This window comes from Podarcis filfolensis, assembly GCF_964270895.1.
Source record: "Podarcis filfolensis genome assembly, chromosome: 2".
NCBI lineage: Eukaryota > Metazoa > Chordata > Lepidosauria > Squamata > Lacertidae > Podarcis > Podarcis filfolensis.
This window is the reverse complement of record NC_139605.1, coordinates 9,923,855-9,942,942: the sequence shown is the minus strand read 5'-3', so window position 1 is coordinate 9,942,942 and position 19,088 is coordinate 9,923,855. Positions and strand designations below refer to the sequence as shown.

At 44.8% G+C, this 19,088-nt stretch overlaps 2 protein-coding genes across 3 annotated transcripts in view; both read right to left on the bottom strand.

The window, feature by feature from the left end:
- Window positions 1-19,088, bottom strand: part of LOC310756497 (tigger transposable element-derived protein 1-like) — a 796,241-nt gene that overhangs the window by 171,482 nt on the left and 605,671 nt on the right. The gene's annotated exons all lie outside the window — the stretch shown is intronic.
- Window positions 114-19,088, bottom strand: part of LOC310756865 (zinc finger protein RFP-like) — a 127,755-nt gene continuing 108,780 nt past the window's right edge. The window contains exons 1-7 of one of the 2 annotated variants that reach the window (XM_083601747.1): window positions 18,633-18,697; window positions 17,645-18,102; window positions 7,919-8,149; window positions 6,687-6,709; window positions 4,767-4,885; window positions 3,922-3,954; window positions 114-1,884 (exon numbers count right to left, since the gene is read on the bottom strand). In XM_083601747.1, the coding sequence (XP_083457873.1) occupies window positions 1,370-1,884; window positions 3,922-3,954; window positions 4,767-4,885; window positions 6,687-6,709; window positions 7,919-8,149; window positions 17,645-18,061 (1,338 nt within the window). In that variant the 5' untranslated portion in view covers window positions 18,062-18,102; window positions 18,633-18,697 and the 3' untranslated portion in view covers window positions 114-1,369. Of the gene's footprint in view, window positions 1,885-3,921; window positions 3,955-4,766; window positions 4,886-6,686; window positions 6,710-7,918; window positions 8,150-17,644; window positions 18,103-18,632; window positions 18,698-19,088 lie in introns of those variants that run through there. The other variant, XM_083601746.1, reaches the window with a different exon arrangement.

Genomic DNA, 19,088 nt, shown 5'->3' with positions numbered 1-19,088 from the left:
GATGTCTAGTCTCTTACTCTGCTCAAGGGTCTGTTGGAGTGGGTTGAAGTAAAACGTATAATGTGACCAATGTAACTAATAGTAGTTGTAAATGAATATAGACAGACAACAAGAATTGTATATATAGAAGGATTTATTTGTTTACAGACAGTTTATGGACAAATGTGGAACAACAACAACAATATACAAAATGGATAAAGACAATGCAAAAAATTTAGAGGTGATATAAAAAAGCCAGAAGAAGGAAGGAGGGAAGTCAGCTCCTAGGAGCAAGTATAAATGTAAAATGTAATACAATATGTGGATGTGTAGTATGTAACTGAAAAACCAATAAAGATTATCCTGAAAAAGAAAGAAAGATTTCAAAAATTGGTCCAGGTTGACGTTATCATGGATGGGAAGGGTGCCCTCAGTGAAAAGACTCAAACTGCCAAACTTACAGTTGGCAAGCCCCAGAGGTTCAGTGGTTTAGACCACAGCGCTACCCGCGTCCTGGGCAAACTGAAGGTAGAGCATACCCTTTTTGATTCCCTCAATGCAAGTAAAAATCTAGCACATCAGGAAGAATGATTCTGGCCAAGCTTGCTCTCTATTGTACTAGGTTTCTATGTGCAGGGCCTTTTTTAACATAAAGGAATGTTTCAAAAAAAGGATTTTCCTTGCTGCAGTCTGAAGCAGTAAAGTGTACTATGTGCCTAGGCTAAAGTTTCCAAGGTCAGACCCTATGAAAATAGATTTCCCTCTTCTGCATTCCTTTCGGTAAGCATCCAAAAACAAAAAACCCACACTAGGAATTGCATCCTAGGGATGCTCTCCTTTCTAGAAAGGTTCATGAAGCAGTGTGTTGAGTGAAGAAAGAAAAACACTATGATTATTTTGTTTAATTTTTAAAGAAATAGCAAAGCCTTGGAGGCTGGAGCTCAGAACAGGGCAGGCATCTCAACAAAAGCCATGGTGCCCCCCTCCCACGAACGTAGCTGCTTTTTCATTTCAGGGTTGCTACCTGGGTTCAAGGCTTCCACATTTCTAAATTATGCACTAGGAAGATGTGGGCTTTTTCTTTGGGGTGATGTGAGAAATTTGAAAAAAGTACCTCAGTGATAAGGGCAAGCGCTCAATAATTTGTTGTTATCATTAAATAAAATGCTGCTGGTGTGTGAGTATTTTTTTTGGGGGGGGGACCAATTAAATAAGTTCTCATTAGGTTTTCCATTCATACATACAGTGGGGAAAGAAAGGTCGTTTCTTTGTTCAGGTATCTCACTTTGGTTAGAGAGGGGAGAGAGGTCTGTGGCTCTTGAGATGATGTTGGACTTCAACTCCTATCATCCCCAACTTCAACTGGGCCTGTGAGGCAGATTTAGTTTCTTCAGGAGATCCTGAGGTGGGTTTTATTTCCCCACAGATAAAAGAAAGGGAGGAGGGTTTCTCCGGAAAAAGAGCCTCCTACAAATGTGTAGAGTTCAGCTCCTGAGGCAGCGTCAAAAAAAGACACACGTTCCCCTTCATAGTCCAGAGTTACCCGGATCCTCCTGGGCTCCTCACTCAGGGAGAGATGGGAAACAGGGGAGGTGCAGGCCAAGTACTTCCCTCCCCACTTCTCCACAGCCCAGATGCCTCCCTCAGGACAAAAGGCAAAGTTGTCCTTTCTCCTCACAGACTCCCTAGCGATCCCCACAACCCATTCTCCCTCACTTCCCACAGTGACTTCCCAGAAATGGCTGCCTGCTGTGAATCCCTCACGTCCCAGCACACAAGGCCCGTTGCTGAACCTCTCAGGATTTTTAGGCAGGCGTGGCTTTTTGTCTCCCCTTCTCACGCTTTTCCGATCCTCGGACAGGATGAGCCTGGCATGGGCTGTGTCTGGATCCAGAGTGACATTTGCTGTTGAGAGAAGATAAGGAAAAGAGAAGAGAGGCAGATTCAGCCGAGAGTCAGAGATGGGCATCCTGATCTAATAAACCCCTCTCAAAGAAACAGGACCTCTTTGCACCACATGCAGGATTGAGACCTTCCCCCCTTCTTCCAGACTCTTATCAGAATAAATATACAGTGGTACCTCAGGTTAAGTACTTAATTCGTTCCAGAGGTCCGTTCTTAACCTGAAACTGTTCTTAACCTGAAGCACCACTTTAGCTAATGGGGCCTCCTGCTGCCGCCGCGCCGCCAGAGCACGATTTCCGTTCTCATCCTGAAGCAAAGTTCTTAACCCGAGGTACTATTTCTGGGTTAGCAGAGTCTGTAACCTGAAGCATATGTAACCTGAAGCGTATGTAACCCAAGTTGGCTTTTAAATCAGGATTGGGCCCCTGCTGTCAATCCAGGCATCTTCCAAGAAGCAAAACCACCCAGTAAACCTTTATTCAGCTCTAAGTGAAGGAGAAGGAGAAAGGGATTGGAAGGGGCAGGGGAGGAAGGAATTTGCCCTCATCTGACACTCTCTGTGAGAAATGGTCATTTGGGGCTTCAGGGATGTGAGGGATGAGAGCCCCCCCAGTTCAGGTAAGGAGAGAACAACCTCAAAATCTTTAATGCCCTCAGTTGGGGAGTGTGTCAGGGCAAACCCGTTACAGTGGTACTTTGGTTCTCGAACTTAATCCATTCTGGGAGTCAATTCAACTCCCAAAACCATTTGAAAACCAAGGCGCGGCTTCCAATTCACTACAGGAGCTTCCTGCACTCAAGCGGAAGCTGCGTCAGATGTCCAGCTTCCAAAAAATGTTCGCAAACTGGAACACTTACTTCTGAGTTTGTAGTTTTCGGGAGCCAATTTGTTCAGCAACTAAGCCGTTCAAGAACCAAGGTACCACTGTACCTATTTCTGCTTCAGTTGGAGGTAGGACTAATTCTGGCTCAAGGGTCACATTTCAATCTGGGAAAGAAGCAAAATTAAGCAACCAAGAAGATTTTCTTGCCTTGTGAACTTCTGAACTTTCCTTCCATGTTGTTTTCTTACAAACATGATACCACTTCATGCACATTTGCTATCCTGAAGCCTGCCAAAGTCTCCCTGGGTTTGACAGTTGTTGTTTTAAAGCTCAGATATTGTACTGAAAGCACACCTGCATTTGTATTTCCGCATACCTTGAAACAAGATGTGCCTAAACTGGATCTGCCAGTTTGTAGCTTATCTAGTGAAACTTGGCTGTGGTGGGTGCCTATTGGCTAGTGCCAATATCATCACACACATATCCTCCTCCTCCTCCCATCCCCAGAGGAGTTTGGAAACTATTCTTCAATATTTGTATAAATAATAATCATAATTGGTAAACCATGAACATACATGTATAAAAGCAAATGCATGATTTTGCTCTCAGTACATAGCATATTTGCATATAGGGTAGAGGTGGAGCACCCAGCAAAATGTCATCCTGAATGAAACTCTGCACAGGGACAGAATGCAAAGTTGTGACTGCAAAGATATTACAAAAAGGAGCTGAAGACATTTTATTGTGATGACTGTAATTTTAGATGCTGCTGCTCCCTGGTTTTAGTTATGATGGCTGTATTGAACCAAAAAAGAGACACTGAAGAGCTCCAGAAACTGAGTGAATGGGCGGTAAAATGGCAAATGCAATTCAACGAAAGTGATGCATGAAACCTTGGGCTCATAGTAGATAGATTGATGATGATGTTGACCCAGTGTGCAGCAGAAAATTTCCACGCTAGGTTTCAGACGGTTTTTTGTTTTACAATCAAGCAGTGTATAAACTTTATGAAGTGAAATGAAATGAAATAAATAAAACAAAATAAAATAAACTCATCCTCTGGTCATTCAATGTACATATGAAGAACTCAAATGCTGCTATAAGGCTATTAACCTATTGATAGTTCCAAAGTCTAAAGAAAAGATTATCTAACCCCCAAAGAAATACCAGTGCCCCTCCCTCCTGTGCATTTGGGTCTCCACTGGAAATTTACCTTTCTGAAACTGTAGTTTGAATAACACAGCATCTGAAGAAGAAGAAATATATCAAGTTTAAACACTGCACTGCTATACCTCAATAAAGTATTGATAGAAAAGCAACACAGAATCTGTTGTATCCTTATTTCAATTGGTAGAACAAAAGATTAACAACTTAAGAAGAAAACTGTAAAACTCAGCAATGGTAAACGAGACTTCAAAACAGCAGAATAAAAATATCCCACATTAAATCTGATTGTCTTTGAATGTTCTCCCTGAAATTGGGGTCCATAGCAGAGGGTAGCCCAAGCAATAGCAATACTGTAACAGGATGCAGGGGGGAGATGGAGGCAGCCTTAGTGGTAGGGGAAATTATTAAAGCCAGAATTGTTAAACACCATGAGAAACTAAGCTTGCTGAGGAAGGACTGGCAGAGCTCTCATTCCAAAGGAATTGTAAACAGATGCACAATAGAAGGGGGAAATTCTGCCTTAATATATAGCCTAGTGTGGGTTTTCTTTATTTGTGGCAGTCACAATTTCTTATACCCCATAATTTTTTTCTGAGGAAAATCCAATGATGGCTGGACCACCAAGAGCAGGCACCCCCAAACTCAGTCCTCCAGATGTTTTGGGACTAGAACTCCCATCATCCCTAGCTGACAGGAACAGTGGTCAGGGATGATGGGAATTGTAGTCCCAAAACATCTGGAGGGCCGAGTTTGGGGATGCCTGACCGCAAGTATGATGGTCCTACCCCTGTCTACAGCAAGAGCAAAATACAATACAGTAAGCGCCTGGCAAGCTCTATGTTGGTCTTATATAATGCCGAGCATAAACTCCTTGCAACCATTCTTCAATACCTTTGAACTGCTTTATCACGTCCTGCAGATGGAGATTCACATCACAAAATCTGGAGGTCTTCCATTTTAGCTTTAGAGGGAAAGCCAGTAGATTCTGCAGTCTCTCTCTTTTCTCATACCTGATGAAAAAGAACGTTAAACTTTCAAAGCCATAATTCCTAGTAAAGGAAAAGAAAAAAGAGGAGGAAGAAAATGGTAGAAAGCCTAGAGGAGCAGGCAGGCGCAGAGGAAGAGATTTCCCCTTACTACAGACTTCACAGCCAGACACTGGAGGGCCAGAATAGCTACCCCAGGCCTCTGAGCCCCCCCCCCCCCATGTACATCTATTCAACACCATCAGGTAATATTGTAATACTCAGTTTCTCTGCCCCAACTTCACTTCATTGATTTCCACAAGAAAGCAGCACGAATTATCCTGAGTGCGATGACATCACAACACACATTTCCTTTCTCTAGATGTCACCAGTGAAGGTGTGGAGAAGAAAAAGATGGCTGCTGTGACCTTTAATCTGAACTTGAGTGGTACATGGGGGTTTGCTGGAGAGTGACTGAACTGGTATATCTTGAGGGGAACAACTAAAACACTGGTTGCTCCAAAGAATGTAACTTTCTCCTGTTGTGTGGAAGTATAGAGTAGCCACTTTCTTAGCAAGACTGTTTCTTGAGGCTGCTGGTATCATGGTTGGACAACTTAGGTTACTTTTGCTCTAGCACCAGATGGTCTCAGAGGCTGAGGTAGTTCTTCCACAGATGTACAACAAAATCAAATTTTCCAATAGGGAAGGAATTCCAAGGAGCTCTATGCAAGGGGTAACAGAGGAGAAACTGAGGGGCATCCTCCAGGACCCTCACCCACAGAGACCCTGGTGTGTCTCCAAGCCTTGTTCTATCTCTCCCACAAGAGTCTTCAGTGAAAGAGTTTTAAGTATAGCAGGTGAAAAAGCCCTCATGAGAAACGGCTTCCTGCCCTCTCTGGCAAATGCTGCCATGCCAAGGCAGTGGTAGTCAGGGTCTGTCATGGAAGCAGAGCAGTTCATGGGCCCTCTCCATGCCTGGTGTGGTCAAGGGTATGCCTCTGAGGTGCCTATTCCTTCAGTCAGTGGCCGTTCCCAGTGTCCTTGGTTGTGACACATTGCAGGTGGGGAGAAGGTGACGACGTGAGACAGGCAGGCAGCCCAGGCTAACCAGAATTAAACCTTCCCACTGCTGAGGTGCTGGCTCAGGAAGATGGGAACCGCTCACTCCAGCACCTGCTGCCTGAGGCCTTTGTTCCATTGCTCAAAACAAAATCCAACTTTGCCTTCCTTATGGCTTTTGAAGAGCAAGTCAATGAATACAACATCCAACAAGAGCCTCCAGCAATGTGTGACTGGGGGAGGGAGGAAGCAGTGTTTTGGTCCTTATTCTTGGGTTGAGAATAGGAGTGCTACAAGTTCAAAAGAGAGGCCCCTATGTGCGCCAGTGAAATGATACAGAGGGTGGAGTCCTACTGTCTTATTATTGGTGCAAAAACATTTACAGTGCAGAACGTCTCAATTCCATGTCTTGCTCAGTCACTAGCAGAATCTGAGAGTGGGGGGTCCTTAAACATTCCCCAGCAGAGTAGTCTCTTGACCCCCATCCAACGCCTCCCCTCTCTGCGTGTAAACCTACTGTGCAGAGGGGGGGGGTAAAGGGGGACCTGCCTCCCCCCCCGCTTTGCTCATGCACGGTGTCTTGGCTCTCTCTTGCATCCTCCGAGCCCTGCACCTCTTCCCCACTAGAGGCGGGGCTTCCCTCCTCCGCAGAGGAAGTGCTGCTTCCCACGATCTTTGGAGGCTCCCTGTAACCCAGCTGCCCTTCCACCTCTCGCCTCTGAGCTGATGGTAGTTCCCTGACACTTACGGAGTGATGCTAACGGAAATGAGCAGGTCCACTCACCTCTGCAAGGTGCTTCTCACATCCTAGAGGGGGAAAGAGAAAGGAATTCACTGCACACCACAGGCCACATTATGAAACCCCTTCAGCCCTGGGATGGATGGACTCTGGCCCTCTGGTGTCAGTCTGCCTAGCACACACAAATGTTCGTGGTTGGGGAGGGGGGGAGTGAACCCTTTGACCCTTACAATGTAACAGAGGTGCAGAAGCCCTTTCATGCCCAAGCTGGTGGCTGACAGGGGTGGAAATCGTTGTTTGGTGGCCGACGAGGCAAGGTTCCGGGCTCCGAGACTCCATCATGAGACATCCTCGATCTACAACTGCTTAACGCTGCAGATTCCCCTTAAATTTGGACAAGCGGATCAAAGTGAAGGGGCACCCTTGTTGACAAGATGTCAACAAAGCTGCAGGTGATTGATTGAATTTGGCGTGAAGGTCAAAAAGATGTACAGTGGTACCTTGGGTTACATACGCTTCCAGTTACAGACTCCGCTAACCCAGAAATATTACCTCGGGTTAAGAACATTGCTTCAGGATGAGAACAGAAATTGTGCTCCGGCAGCATGGCAGCAGCGGAAGGCCCCATTAGCTAAAGTGGTGCTTCAGGTTAATAACAGTTTCAGGTTAAGAACGGACCTCCAGAGTGAATTAAGTACTTAACCGAGGTACCACTGTATTAACTTTGTTGCATGCACTTGCAAAGTTGTTTGATTAAAGGGAAAGGACAGAGCTGTGTTATTGCAAAGGTTCCCCAGGGACTACTCTGTTCTCACCCCAGACCTGTGGATAAGACTCTAGAATGGAGAATATGGGTTACAACTGGATACAAAAAAGCATCTGCGTGGAATAAGAATGTTACTTTTGTTAATTAAAGCTGTTGATGTACTTTGCAAAGCAAAATGAGCCTGAACCTGGCAACACAAAGGACAGAATGTGATGTGTATGATTCTGGCTGAATAGGGGGGCGGGGCGAGGAATGTATTACAAAATGTTAAAGCTTCATGGGTATAAGTTTCATTTTCCCCTCAGTACTTGGCATGCTCCGTTGGTGCTGCTCTGTGACAGGGTCTTTTTAGTGCTGGTTCCCTAGTTGTGGAAGGTCCTTCCTAGGGAGGTGCATCTGCCTCCATCAGCTGAGTCTCTTTACTACTTGTATAGATGCAAGAGGGACATAAAGGTTTGGAGAAAGCCTCGTCCCCAAGTTGAGCCTTGTGCTGTTCATGCCGCCGTCTTACCTGCAGGAGTTCACTTGCTGCCTGCTGACTCTTGTCCTCCATCTCCTGGATGAGCTTTTTAAGAGAGGAGAGTTCCCTGGAGAGTCTGGCCAGCTGCTCATCTCTTCTCTCTTCAATCTCCTTCTCCACTTCTTCAATCTGATTCAGCAGGTGTACTTCTTGTTCTTCAAGAAACCGGTACAGTTTTCTGAACTTCTCCACTATCTTCTGCCTCTCGGTTTCTGTTAATTTCTGCAAGAAGCAGGAAGAAAGAGAATAAGAGTCTGGAATATGGTCTCAGTCTTTACAACATCAGGAGGAGAGTTATGAAAATTCCACTGGGAGGACACTTCCTTTTTTCAAAGACATGAAACCAGTGCTCAGGGCTTATCCACATTTCCTATTAAATTTGGGTTTTCTCTGGACATTTGCTTCAATTTAGCAGCAAGCAGCAGTTTTCACTGGGAAGGTGTGGGGCAAGGGGAAACCTGCTTGGACTCATGCTTTCTAGGCTCAGGACAAGTGGAAGTGTGGACAAGCCCTCTGTTGATAAGGAAGTCCTCTTCTTCAGGTTTTAAAGTAAACACAGTAGGGAGGCAGCAGGGTTGAACACACTAGCTCTGCCCTATCCCTTGCCATTTCTGTTGCCATCCACCTTGTGGAAGCAATGAGGTTTTTTTCTATCTATGGACGTTCCTGGTACAGTTCTGAACTTGGCATAATTTGCTTTCTACGTTGTTCAGAGAGTTTCCATGAACATAAAACAGTCCTCACTTCATACTGGCTACTAAGCCTCTTGGGATTGCCAATCAGAAGTTCCGTGCAACAGGGTCAGCTCCCGTTGTTCTGTCCCAGCTCCTGCCAACCTAACAGTTCAAAAGCACACCAGTGCAAGTAGATAAATAGGTACCACTGTGGCAGGAAGGTAAACGACATTTTCGTATGCTCTGGTTTCTGTCACGGTGTCCCATTCCACCAGAAGCGGTTTACTCATGCTGGCCACATGACCCGGAAAATTGTCTGTGGACAAACGCCGGCTCCCTCGGCCTGAAAGTGAGATGAGTGCCCAAACCCCATAGTCACCTTTGACTGGACTTAACTGTCCAGGGGTCCTTTACCTTTACCTTTCTTTCATGACTAGTAAATTACTAGAAACAGAGGAGAAGCGGGGCGGATCTAGCCTGTACATCCCCAGCACTGCTCTGTTTACTCTAAAGTCTTGGGTCGACTTGAGCTTCCTAAAGATTAAAGATAGTGCACATTTAGAAAGACATTTCTTTTAGAATCTGTAAGGCAAATCAGAATGTTGCAACTAATTTATGTTCTGTGTATCTGAGCTGCCTCATGGGGAAGAGTTTCAGTTCAGCTTGGCTTCAAATGCAAAATTACCTCATTAGCAGTTTCTGGGGGAAAACATGCAGAGAGAAACTCAGCAATTTTTTGAAATTCACATTTCTTTGAATTTTGAAATGCAGTTCTTCAGCCAAGTAATAACTACAGAAATGCATATACTAAGGTAAAGTGTGCCTTAAAATGCATTTATTAAGGCATAGAAAAAGGAATAATATTAGGGGAAATTGCTTTGCAAAAAATGTGTATACTAGGCAAAATTGCATACTACTACTACTACTATTTTCTTATACCCCACCCATCTGACTGACACACTGTGTGGCTTCCAGCAAAAATACGGGGGGCGGGGGGAGACCACATCAAACATGAAAAGCTGCCTTCAGATGTCTACAAAAAGTTATATAATTATATAACTCTTTATAAAGCTATATATAGTTGTTTAAAACATGTTAGCAGAAATTGCACTAAGATGCTGATTGATTTTCATGAGGACTTTAAAAAAATAATAACTACTCCTAGTGACACTTACAAGGAGATCTTGGCTTTCTTTTTCCGTGTCAGCTTGATAGGCCAGAATTGTTTCTCTCTCTTTTCTCAGAATCTCCAGATGGCTGCAGATCAGTCCCTAAAGAGGAAATGAAAGCTCAGGTTGTGATTGCGACTGAGAGTAGCATCTGCAAAGGCTCTTGTTGTTGTTTAGTTGTTTTGTCGTGTCCGACTCTTTGTGACCCCCTGGACCAGAGCACGCCAGGCACTCCTGTCTTCCACTGCCTCCCACAGTTTGGTTAAACTCATGCTGGTAGCTTCGAGAACACTGTCCAACCATCTTGTCCTCTGTCGTTCCGTTCTCTTTGTGCCCTCAATCTTTCCCAACATCAGGGTCTTTTCCAGGGAGTCTTCTCTTCTCATGAGGTGGCCAAAGTATTGGAGCCTCAGATTCACGATCTGTCCTTCCAGTGAGCACTCAGGGCTGATTTCCTTAAGAATGGAGAGGTTTGATCTTCTTGCAGTCCATGGGACTCTCAAGAGTCTCCTCCAGCAACATAAAAGCACACTTTTTAATGAGAACTAAGAACTGTGTCTCCTCACCCTGATCTAACCCCTGATCCCCAGTTGCTGCTATGTTGTGGAGAAAAGGTTTTCATTTGAAGGGTCAGAAGTAAATACAGCAGTGAGTCTCCAGTGTGGTAGAGTATTTGCTTCTGAATACTGGAAACCTCAGGAGGGGGCAGTGCTGTTGTGCTCAGGTCCCACCTAATGGTTTCCCAGAAGGGTTACCTGGCTGTCTGACCACTGTGATAAGAGGATGCTGGTCTAGATGGGCCTTTGACCTGACCCAGCCTGGCTCTCCTTATATTATGGTACTTGATCTGGAAGGATATGAAACTTGAGGTTTCGGAGGTTTCATCCAGCATGTGTTAGCTTTTGGAAAGTCCTGGATTAAATGCCAATGGCCTCACTGCTAATCATAATGAGATTGTTTACTAACACATCAGCATCCAGCATATAGTTTTGTATTTTTAAGAAATTTGAGTGCTGTCTGCTCTCCGGAACCAGCTGGTGGCTGGTATCCGACTATTTAGTAGCATATTTTTCTTTCTTTCTTTTTTAAAAACATTGTCACCTAGTGTAGGGATGATCGCGGAGTGGGGAGTGGGGTCCGGAGGGAGCACACTCCCCATCCGCAGGCAGCCTCAGCCTGCCTGCACGCGTGACATTGGGGTGCGGAGCACACACCCCCCTCACAGACAAAGCCACGGCTGTCTGAACATCGTTGCCACTGTCTAACCTTAGTAGTCTGCAGTGTCCTGTCTGTAACCTTTGTCTCTGAGACCTTTTGCCTCCTTTGTCATACACTGTGCAACGGGAAAATGACGCGGTGGAAACAGGTGCCAAAATAACTCTGTACCACCCCACGATCTCGGGACCGGAAGATGTGTAAAGGTCACAGCCCAAAATGTATCTGCCTGGTTTGCATATTTGTCTCAATAAAAGGAGGCTCCACAGGGCTGGCCAGCAGCTTGCATGCAGCTCACCTGTGCGCAGCTCACCTGCTTTATCAACTCCTGCCTCATGTCCATCACTTCAACCTAGCTCAGGATTAAGGATTTTAGATAGATAGATAGATAGATTGATTTATTGCGGCCATTGGCCCATATCAGAAACAATACATCAAAATTTATCCATAAACAATACAATTTAAACAGTTCCAAAATTAAAACACCCATATAAAACCAATTTTACTTCAGTTAAGTAAACACTATACACAATAAGCTCCCTCTATGTAAACTGCAATTCAAATCCATCAGATTTTGGGGGGTATGCGTCTTAGTTCTGGCACTTATTGATGGTACTTAAGTTTAGCTAAGCTGTCAGAGTCATACAGAGATCCATTTCTCCTCTTTTGAAATAAAACATTAATCAGGTATCTAGCGACTGCAAGGGATCTACTTGTATCTTCGTCGTTTAATAAGTATATTATTTGGGCTTCCTGAGGTCTATCAGCTATTCTCGATAAATATGGGGCCAGAAACTTGGACCGTGAAGCCGAATGTAATGGACAACAGAAGATTATATGGTATAACGATTCTATAGATCCACTTTTACAGTCACAGAGGAGTGAGATCTGTCCTTTGGAGAGTCTGTTACCCAACACGTTTGATGGGAAAACATTGAATCTAGCCTTTATAAAGGCATACCTGTGCGTCACCACAGATAAGGTAGTTAAATAAGATGGAAGTTTCGTAGGTGGTGTTAAGCCAAGGTTTATCGGCGAACAGGTGCCACCACCTGTCGCAATATTAAATTGTAAATCCATCTCCTCTAATTTGTGAGTTATAATTCTCTTGGCAGAAATTAAATCCAATTTTAATAGTTCAGATGGAGATAGTCCTAGGGACACAAGTTTCCCATGTAGTATTTTTGCCCAGGGGCTAGGGAAGTCATCTCTCCAGAGACACTGTATCAAGAGGAGATTTGGAAGTTTATGCCATAATGCCAACCAGTAACAAAGGATGCATTTCCATAATGTGGTTTCTAGAGATGTAACATTTAGTTCCAGACGTATAGCAGTATTGCTTACACACCTGGGTAATTTTAGCAACCTTCTTAGAAGCTGGTTTTGGATTACCTCCAAATGGGTTAGATTAACAAAGGGCCCCCATATTGGGATTGCATATGCTATTGTTGCAATCACCTTTGCCTTGAAAACTTTTAACATTGATGGAATATGGAAAGCCCCATCTGAAAAGAAAAAACGCAGTAGCGCAAAGGAAAGGGCTTTTGCTCTGTTTAATACATATGCAAGATGGACCTTCCAGCCCATGTTGTGTTGGAGAAGGACTCCCAAGTACTGAAATTTAAAGACTTGGTCAATAGCTTTTCCGTCTATTCTCCAATTATAGGTTTTTCGACTCTTGGAGAAAATTAGGACTTTGGACTTAGCATGGTTAATTGTAAGAAAATTTGATTTGCAGTAAACATCGAAAATTTTTAATGCCCTCCTAAGGCCGACTCTTGAGAAGGAAAGGATCACTGCATCGTCTGCGTAGAGTAGAAGGGGGCAACGATATTGGGCAAGCCGGGGGGCGTGGATCGTTTCTTGAGAATCTATCAGAGGCACCCTCATATCACTTATAAATAGATTAAAAAGGGTCGGAGCAAGGATACATCCTTGACGAACACCTCTATTGATAGTTACTGAATTTGAGAGGTCGCCGGCCGGAGTGATTCTCACCCTGGCGGCCGATCCGTCGTGCAATTTAGTTATTAGCCACAAAAGTCTTTTGTCTATTCCCCATCGGGCTAATTTTCCCCAAAGTAATCCTCTGGGGATGCTGTCAAAAGCGGCCTTTAAATCAATAAAGGCCGCACAAAGTTGGCCTCTATTTGGGGAGGAATATTTCCGGGCAAGGTGGTATAAAACTAAGACATGATCAACCGCTGACTGATTCGGTCTAAAACCAGCCTGTTCTGGCCCAATCAGGTTGTTCTCTTCGGCCCACTTAGTAAGCTTAGTTAACAAGAACCGTGCATATATTTTCCCAATTAATGACAATAAACTGATATTCCTGTAATTTCCCGGATCATCTGTCGAGCCCTTTTTATGAATTGGAACAATAATCGCCTCCTTCCATATTCTTGGTACCTTCCCACTGTTATTTACGGCATCAAACGTAGCGGCCAGGATTTTCGCCCACCAGTCTGCATGAAGTTTTATAGCTTCCGCCGGGACTAGGTCAGGACCGGGGGCTTTTCCGATTTTAAGATTAGAAATGAGTCCGTGGATTTCTTCCGGGTCAGTGGGTGGCCAAAGAGGGAGCTGCTCATCAAATCTATCGATTGTATTAATATTAAGGTCTGGTACAGCAAAATAGTTCCTTAGAAAGGATTCCCAAACTGGGGCCGGAATAACTGTTAAGGGGTATCTTTTAGATTTTCTGTTAACCAACAGCCAGAATTTTCGGGAATTACGGGTACTTGAGGCAGCTATAAGTGCTTGCCAGCGGTTCAGTTGCCATTCCTGTTTGGCCTTTTTTTGCACATATTTGTAAGCTGATTTTGCCTGATAGTACTCCTTGGGAAGCGTAGTCGCCCCTGAGGATTTGTAATCATTATAAATAGCACAAAGATGTTGTTTGGCTTGTTTACAATTACGGTTAAACCACAGTGCACCTGTCTTAAAGTGGGCCCAATTTGCCTGGTGGGTTGGGACAGTAAAGAATGACGTAAGGTCCTTCAACAGATTGGCAAATAGATTAATAGTTTGATCGTGTTCATATGAGGTTATGCCAAGGGCTGAATAGGTTTGTATGATCTCCTGCTGAAAAAATTCGGAATATTTTTGAGCCTGCGTTACAGACCACTTTATACCCTTCACTCGTAATGCCGTATTAATACCCTCTACTGGGTTTTCGGCGTTAGTATCTAATTGAGTTGGGTGACTGTGCTCAACCCCATGCCAGTCTAGGTCAAACATAGCAGCAAGTGGAAGGTGGTCACTGAGCTGGATATTGCCAATCTTAAAAGAGAGAGCTTTCGAAATCAGGTTACTCGAGACTAAAAGGTAATCTAGTACACTGTTTGATTTTATACCTAGGTGGGTATACTCCCCCGGTATATCAGGAGGGCAGCAACCATTCAGGGGTACTAGGTTTAGGCGAATAGCCATTTGGTAAAGAAGTACTCCAGCCTCGTTTACTTTAGAGTCTTTTGAGGCTCTCCCTAAGGCATGTCTCAAATCATAATTGTCGAGGCATGGAGCAGTCCACCATTTAGCTTTAGTTAAATCGACCCAATTTGCTGCTATACGTGCGTTAAAGTCACCACCAATTAAGGATTGGCTATTGGAATATTTGACTCGGCATGATACTAGATGATCTTCTAATATTTCCCATCTATCATGCAGTTCAAGGGACGAACTCCCTGGCGGGAGATAGACATTGGAGATTAACAGTGATACTTTCCCCCCCGACATCAACCCGGATAAAGCATAAGGGGGGGCAGTCGAAACTAATGAAAATTTGAAATGCAGCTTCAGTGAGATACCAATTACTAGACCACCTTTCGGCCGTCCTCCTTTCTGGGAGGGGCAAGCTGGAAGGGATAGTAGGTCAAATCCGTTTATGACAATTTCACCCTCCTCCCAAGTTTCTTGCAATAGAATGATATGAAACGAGTTGATATACGACTGGAATTCTGGGTCACATTTTTTCCTTCGCCAGCCAGCGATGTTCCAACAAAGGATCGATATTGGTGGTTTTCTGGGTTGTCCGGCTAACCGTCATTTAAATTCTTGTGGGGGGCTCTTATATGGCAAAGTCGCTCCCTTTAAGAAGTCCGTTATTTTCCTTTGCTGAAAGTTGTCGTCCTGGTGTGGTGAGTCTTTTGCTCTGGTGCGCGCCGGTTGTGATGACTCTTTTGCTCTAGTGTGAGCCGGTTGTGGCACGATCAAATCGCGAGGGCCAGAATTTTTGGGGGGCAGAAGAGAGTTAACATCCTGGTGAGTAGAGATACTATTTGGCGTTTTTAGCTGTCGGGCCCAACTAGGCTCTGAAGAGGCTCCTACCAAGTCTGCTGGAGCCGTCCTCTTTGGGGATCTAACCGATACACTTGTGATCATTTGATTTATATGTCCTGCTGGGTCTTCAATCCACTCTGTGGTGACTCTCGACACTGTAGTGTCTTCCTCACGTAATTTTTGGATTTTTGGTGGAGAAGCCTGACTTGGAGTGGCCATTACCGTCTCGGGTCGTGGATGGTCTTCGATGTATGTTGATTCCAAGTCCGGCATGGAGGGGTGAAGGGACAACGATTTATCCAGGGGAGTGTTATCCTGAGTTCCATTCTTTGATCGGTTAATCACGGAGGGGACAGATAAGTCTATTAGAAGCAGGGATGAGTTACCAGCATGAAGGGGAGGAGAGGAGTCTGCCTCCAGCAATGAGACCTTCCCATCCAATGCAGAAGGCACCTTATATGCTGGGTATTGGGGAATTGTTGTTTCCACCTCCATGGGGCATGGCACCGCTAAATTAGAGTGAGTATTATTCGTAGGAACTCTGTTGCAGGCGATACTTAGGAGCTGAAGTTTAAGTAAGTCCAGCCTATTTATAATTTCTTGTTGTTCCATCGCTGGTAACTCTCCAAAGGAGGCGATAAGCTCTCTTTCCTCCTGGGGTGTCAAAGAGTTACTGGCACAATTGTAGTGTTTAGTTGTAGGAGTGGAGGTACTATGGGACTGGCCCAAACATGGGGTGCACAGCTCAGCCCTCTTTTGTGGTTCAGGACGGGAAGGTTGTACCGTCTCCTTGATTAATCCCTCCGATAGGAGGGGTCTAATTATGGAATCCATAAAAACTCTCGTTGGAAAAAGGCCAAGACTATTCAAGAACACTTTTTGCTTAATAATAAGAGAGGGGATTTTTGCAGAGTGGAAAGCCAGCATCATTCTCTGATATCTGTTCTGGCGGACTAAGGGAAGCACGGCACAAAGATCTATTTGTGATGTCTCGAGTTTTAGAAGCCATCTGAGGTGCTCTTTAGCCCCTTGTAGTGTTGCCCAACTTGGGTCCCTTTCCCGGAAGGTTAGGGAAATCTTCCTTGGATGTAGAGTCAGGGATTGGCGATTCAGTGAGGGGTTGAGATTGTATTTGCAGTTCTTCATACGATCAGTGTTTGGTGGAGCTTTCTGCTGGCACAATGGAACATCTACTGCCCCATCTCGGGCTGTCTGTACCGGCTGGTCATCCAGTTTTTGCTGAAGGCTATGCAGCTGAGAGGATAGGCCATCAATCCTCTTAAATATACAATTTAGAGTTCTAATTATTAGATGGAGTTGCTCGCATCCTGTGCAGTCCGCAGATTCGGCTACCAACACCTCCTTCGGATAGGGACCATCCCCATTTGTGTTACCATTAGCGTTTCCAATTTGTAGCGTCTCAGGGGCCTCATCTTTTGATGTTGTTTCAAGGGCAGTTAGAGGATCGAAACGATTTTGAATTGCTATTGAGTAAGTACATTCCTCGGGGCCTCTCCCTCCTTTAGGTGAACCCTTCCTTGATTGCTTAGGCCTCGGAGAGGATAATGCCTCGTCAGAGTCTCTTGGGCGTTTTCCATGGCCCATAAATCAATTTTGCAGGGGAACCGTCGTGGGCACTGTGCTGGGGAGCTCCTTAAATCCTTTAGTCTTCCTCACAAGAATACTACCACTTCCAGGAGAGTGGTGCCATAAAATTACTCACAGTAAGGCAGCCAGTTCAAGCCTCTTCCTTCCCCTCTTCCTTGTTCCTAGGATTGTTGAGGCAGCCCAGTTCCAGCAGTCGGGCAAACTTCACTTTGCACTATGCAGTAAGCTAAAAGCTTAAAGGAAAGAGCTGGTCGACAGGGCAGAGGATTTATGCCCAGGAGAACCTTTCACTTATCTCTCCCAATTAGGGAGGCGGCGGCAGCCGTGGCGGCGAGTCCGGGGCGTCGGAGCAGCCCAAATAAAAACAAAGATAGCACAAGTGGAGAAATATTAAAAGACAGCCAGCACAGCCAGCAGATCATTAAAACTCTCGGATAAAAACAAGGGAGGATAAAAGCCGCTTAAAACCACTTAAAACTTTGATAAGGGTAAGCGAAATTACTTAGTAACTACCTTCGTCGCCATGTTGGATCCGCCTCCTCCGAGACCAGCACAAAGTGGATCTAAGGATTTTAATAATTTACCACATTTTATATTTTATTGGTGGTGGGGTTCTCCTTAAAACTTACAGTTGTTCTGTGTGTTTCCAGGCTGTTTAACCGTACACAATAACATATCTAATTGCCACGGGAATTGCTTTCCAGCCACATTGCAATATTTCACAAAAAATTGAAAGGATTGCATTACTAAGTGTCAAGATAACTTCCTACCTTGTATTCCTGGGCAGCCTCTTCCTCAAGTACCACAGTGTGCGATTTGTGTTCTGGGGATCGTTCACAAGACACACAAACCAATTTTTCTTCTTCTTTGCAGAACAGTTCAAGGTACTTCTTGTGTTTCACACACATATCCTTTCCCCCTTTATTTAACTGCAGGAGTTTAATTTTTTCTACTATACTTGCCAGCTGCCAATTGGGGCGGAAACTCCCTCTCTGCATTTGGGCTCTGCAGATGGGACACTCCAAGTGCCCCATAGCTTGTTCTTCCCTTATCTTGCAATAATTGGTGACGCAGCCCTGACAATAGTTGTGTCCACAGTCCAAAGTCACTGGATCTGTGAGGTAGTCCTTGCAGATGGGACACAAGGCGTCCTGGTCCATGTCCACAGATGGTGATGCTGAGGCCATAGTGGGTGAAGAGTTTGCGGCTTTGTTGATAGAAAGGGAAGCTGTAATATGACAAAGTAAAGAGAAGCAGTTTGAGCAGGGCAGAAACCTGCAAAAACCACTGGGCAATAAAGATTTCCCGCTCACTGTGGCTGAAATAAGAATATTGAGAGGTCCCTTCAAGGGGTTCAGCTACTAAAGGAAGACTGGACCTTCGGAGAAAGCGCACCTTTAAGGCTCAAACTGGCCGGGAAATGAACAGAGACCAGACCAAGATATACAAAAGCAAAACAGCTATAAGCCTGATCTTTATTAAAGCTGTTGCAACAGGGTGCTCCCCACACACGCAGGAGAGAGGAGGAGGACCCAGGACAAAGGTGTGAAAGCCCTTATATAGAATCTGAAATTGCCCTCCCTGTAGCTCAAGACCACCCCCAGAAACATCATACGTACATCAGAGAAGGGGTGTAGCCCAAGACCACCCTTTGCTTGACACTAAAATGGCACAAATATATGTCGGATTTGTTTGTTTTCTGAAAACGTCCCTATACGGTCTCAAGCAAAGTGCACGATGCTGGCACTCTAAACTCACTGTGAAAGCAGAGAGCAACTGAAAAACAAAGGAACAGGAAACCAGTAACGTCACATCCCAGCCTGGGATCTCTGGAATACAAAACAAGTCTTGTGACTCCAAAGCACTGCACAGTGGCACAAACAGAAACTAACAATATAGGCACCAGTCAAGCCTCTCAGAAAACTGCCAGGGGGCTGGGAGCATCTGTGGAGGAAGTGATTTTCATCAAGACTGCTGGAGAAGGAAAGGAAAGGGTTGGTCCCAGCGAACATTTTACCAACCCTGACCAGTATTTCCTAGCATGAGACATTTTTAGCATCCTGTCTAGCCTTGCCCTTTGCTTCAAACAGAGACTGGGGTCCAGTTGTAAAATACTCACCCCTCAACTAGCCGTCTCTTGTGAACAGGGATCTGGGTTGGTGAACAAGAGGTTCTGAAGTTTTTGCTTCCTCCTGGTCACTTCTTCCTGTTCCC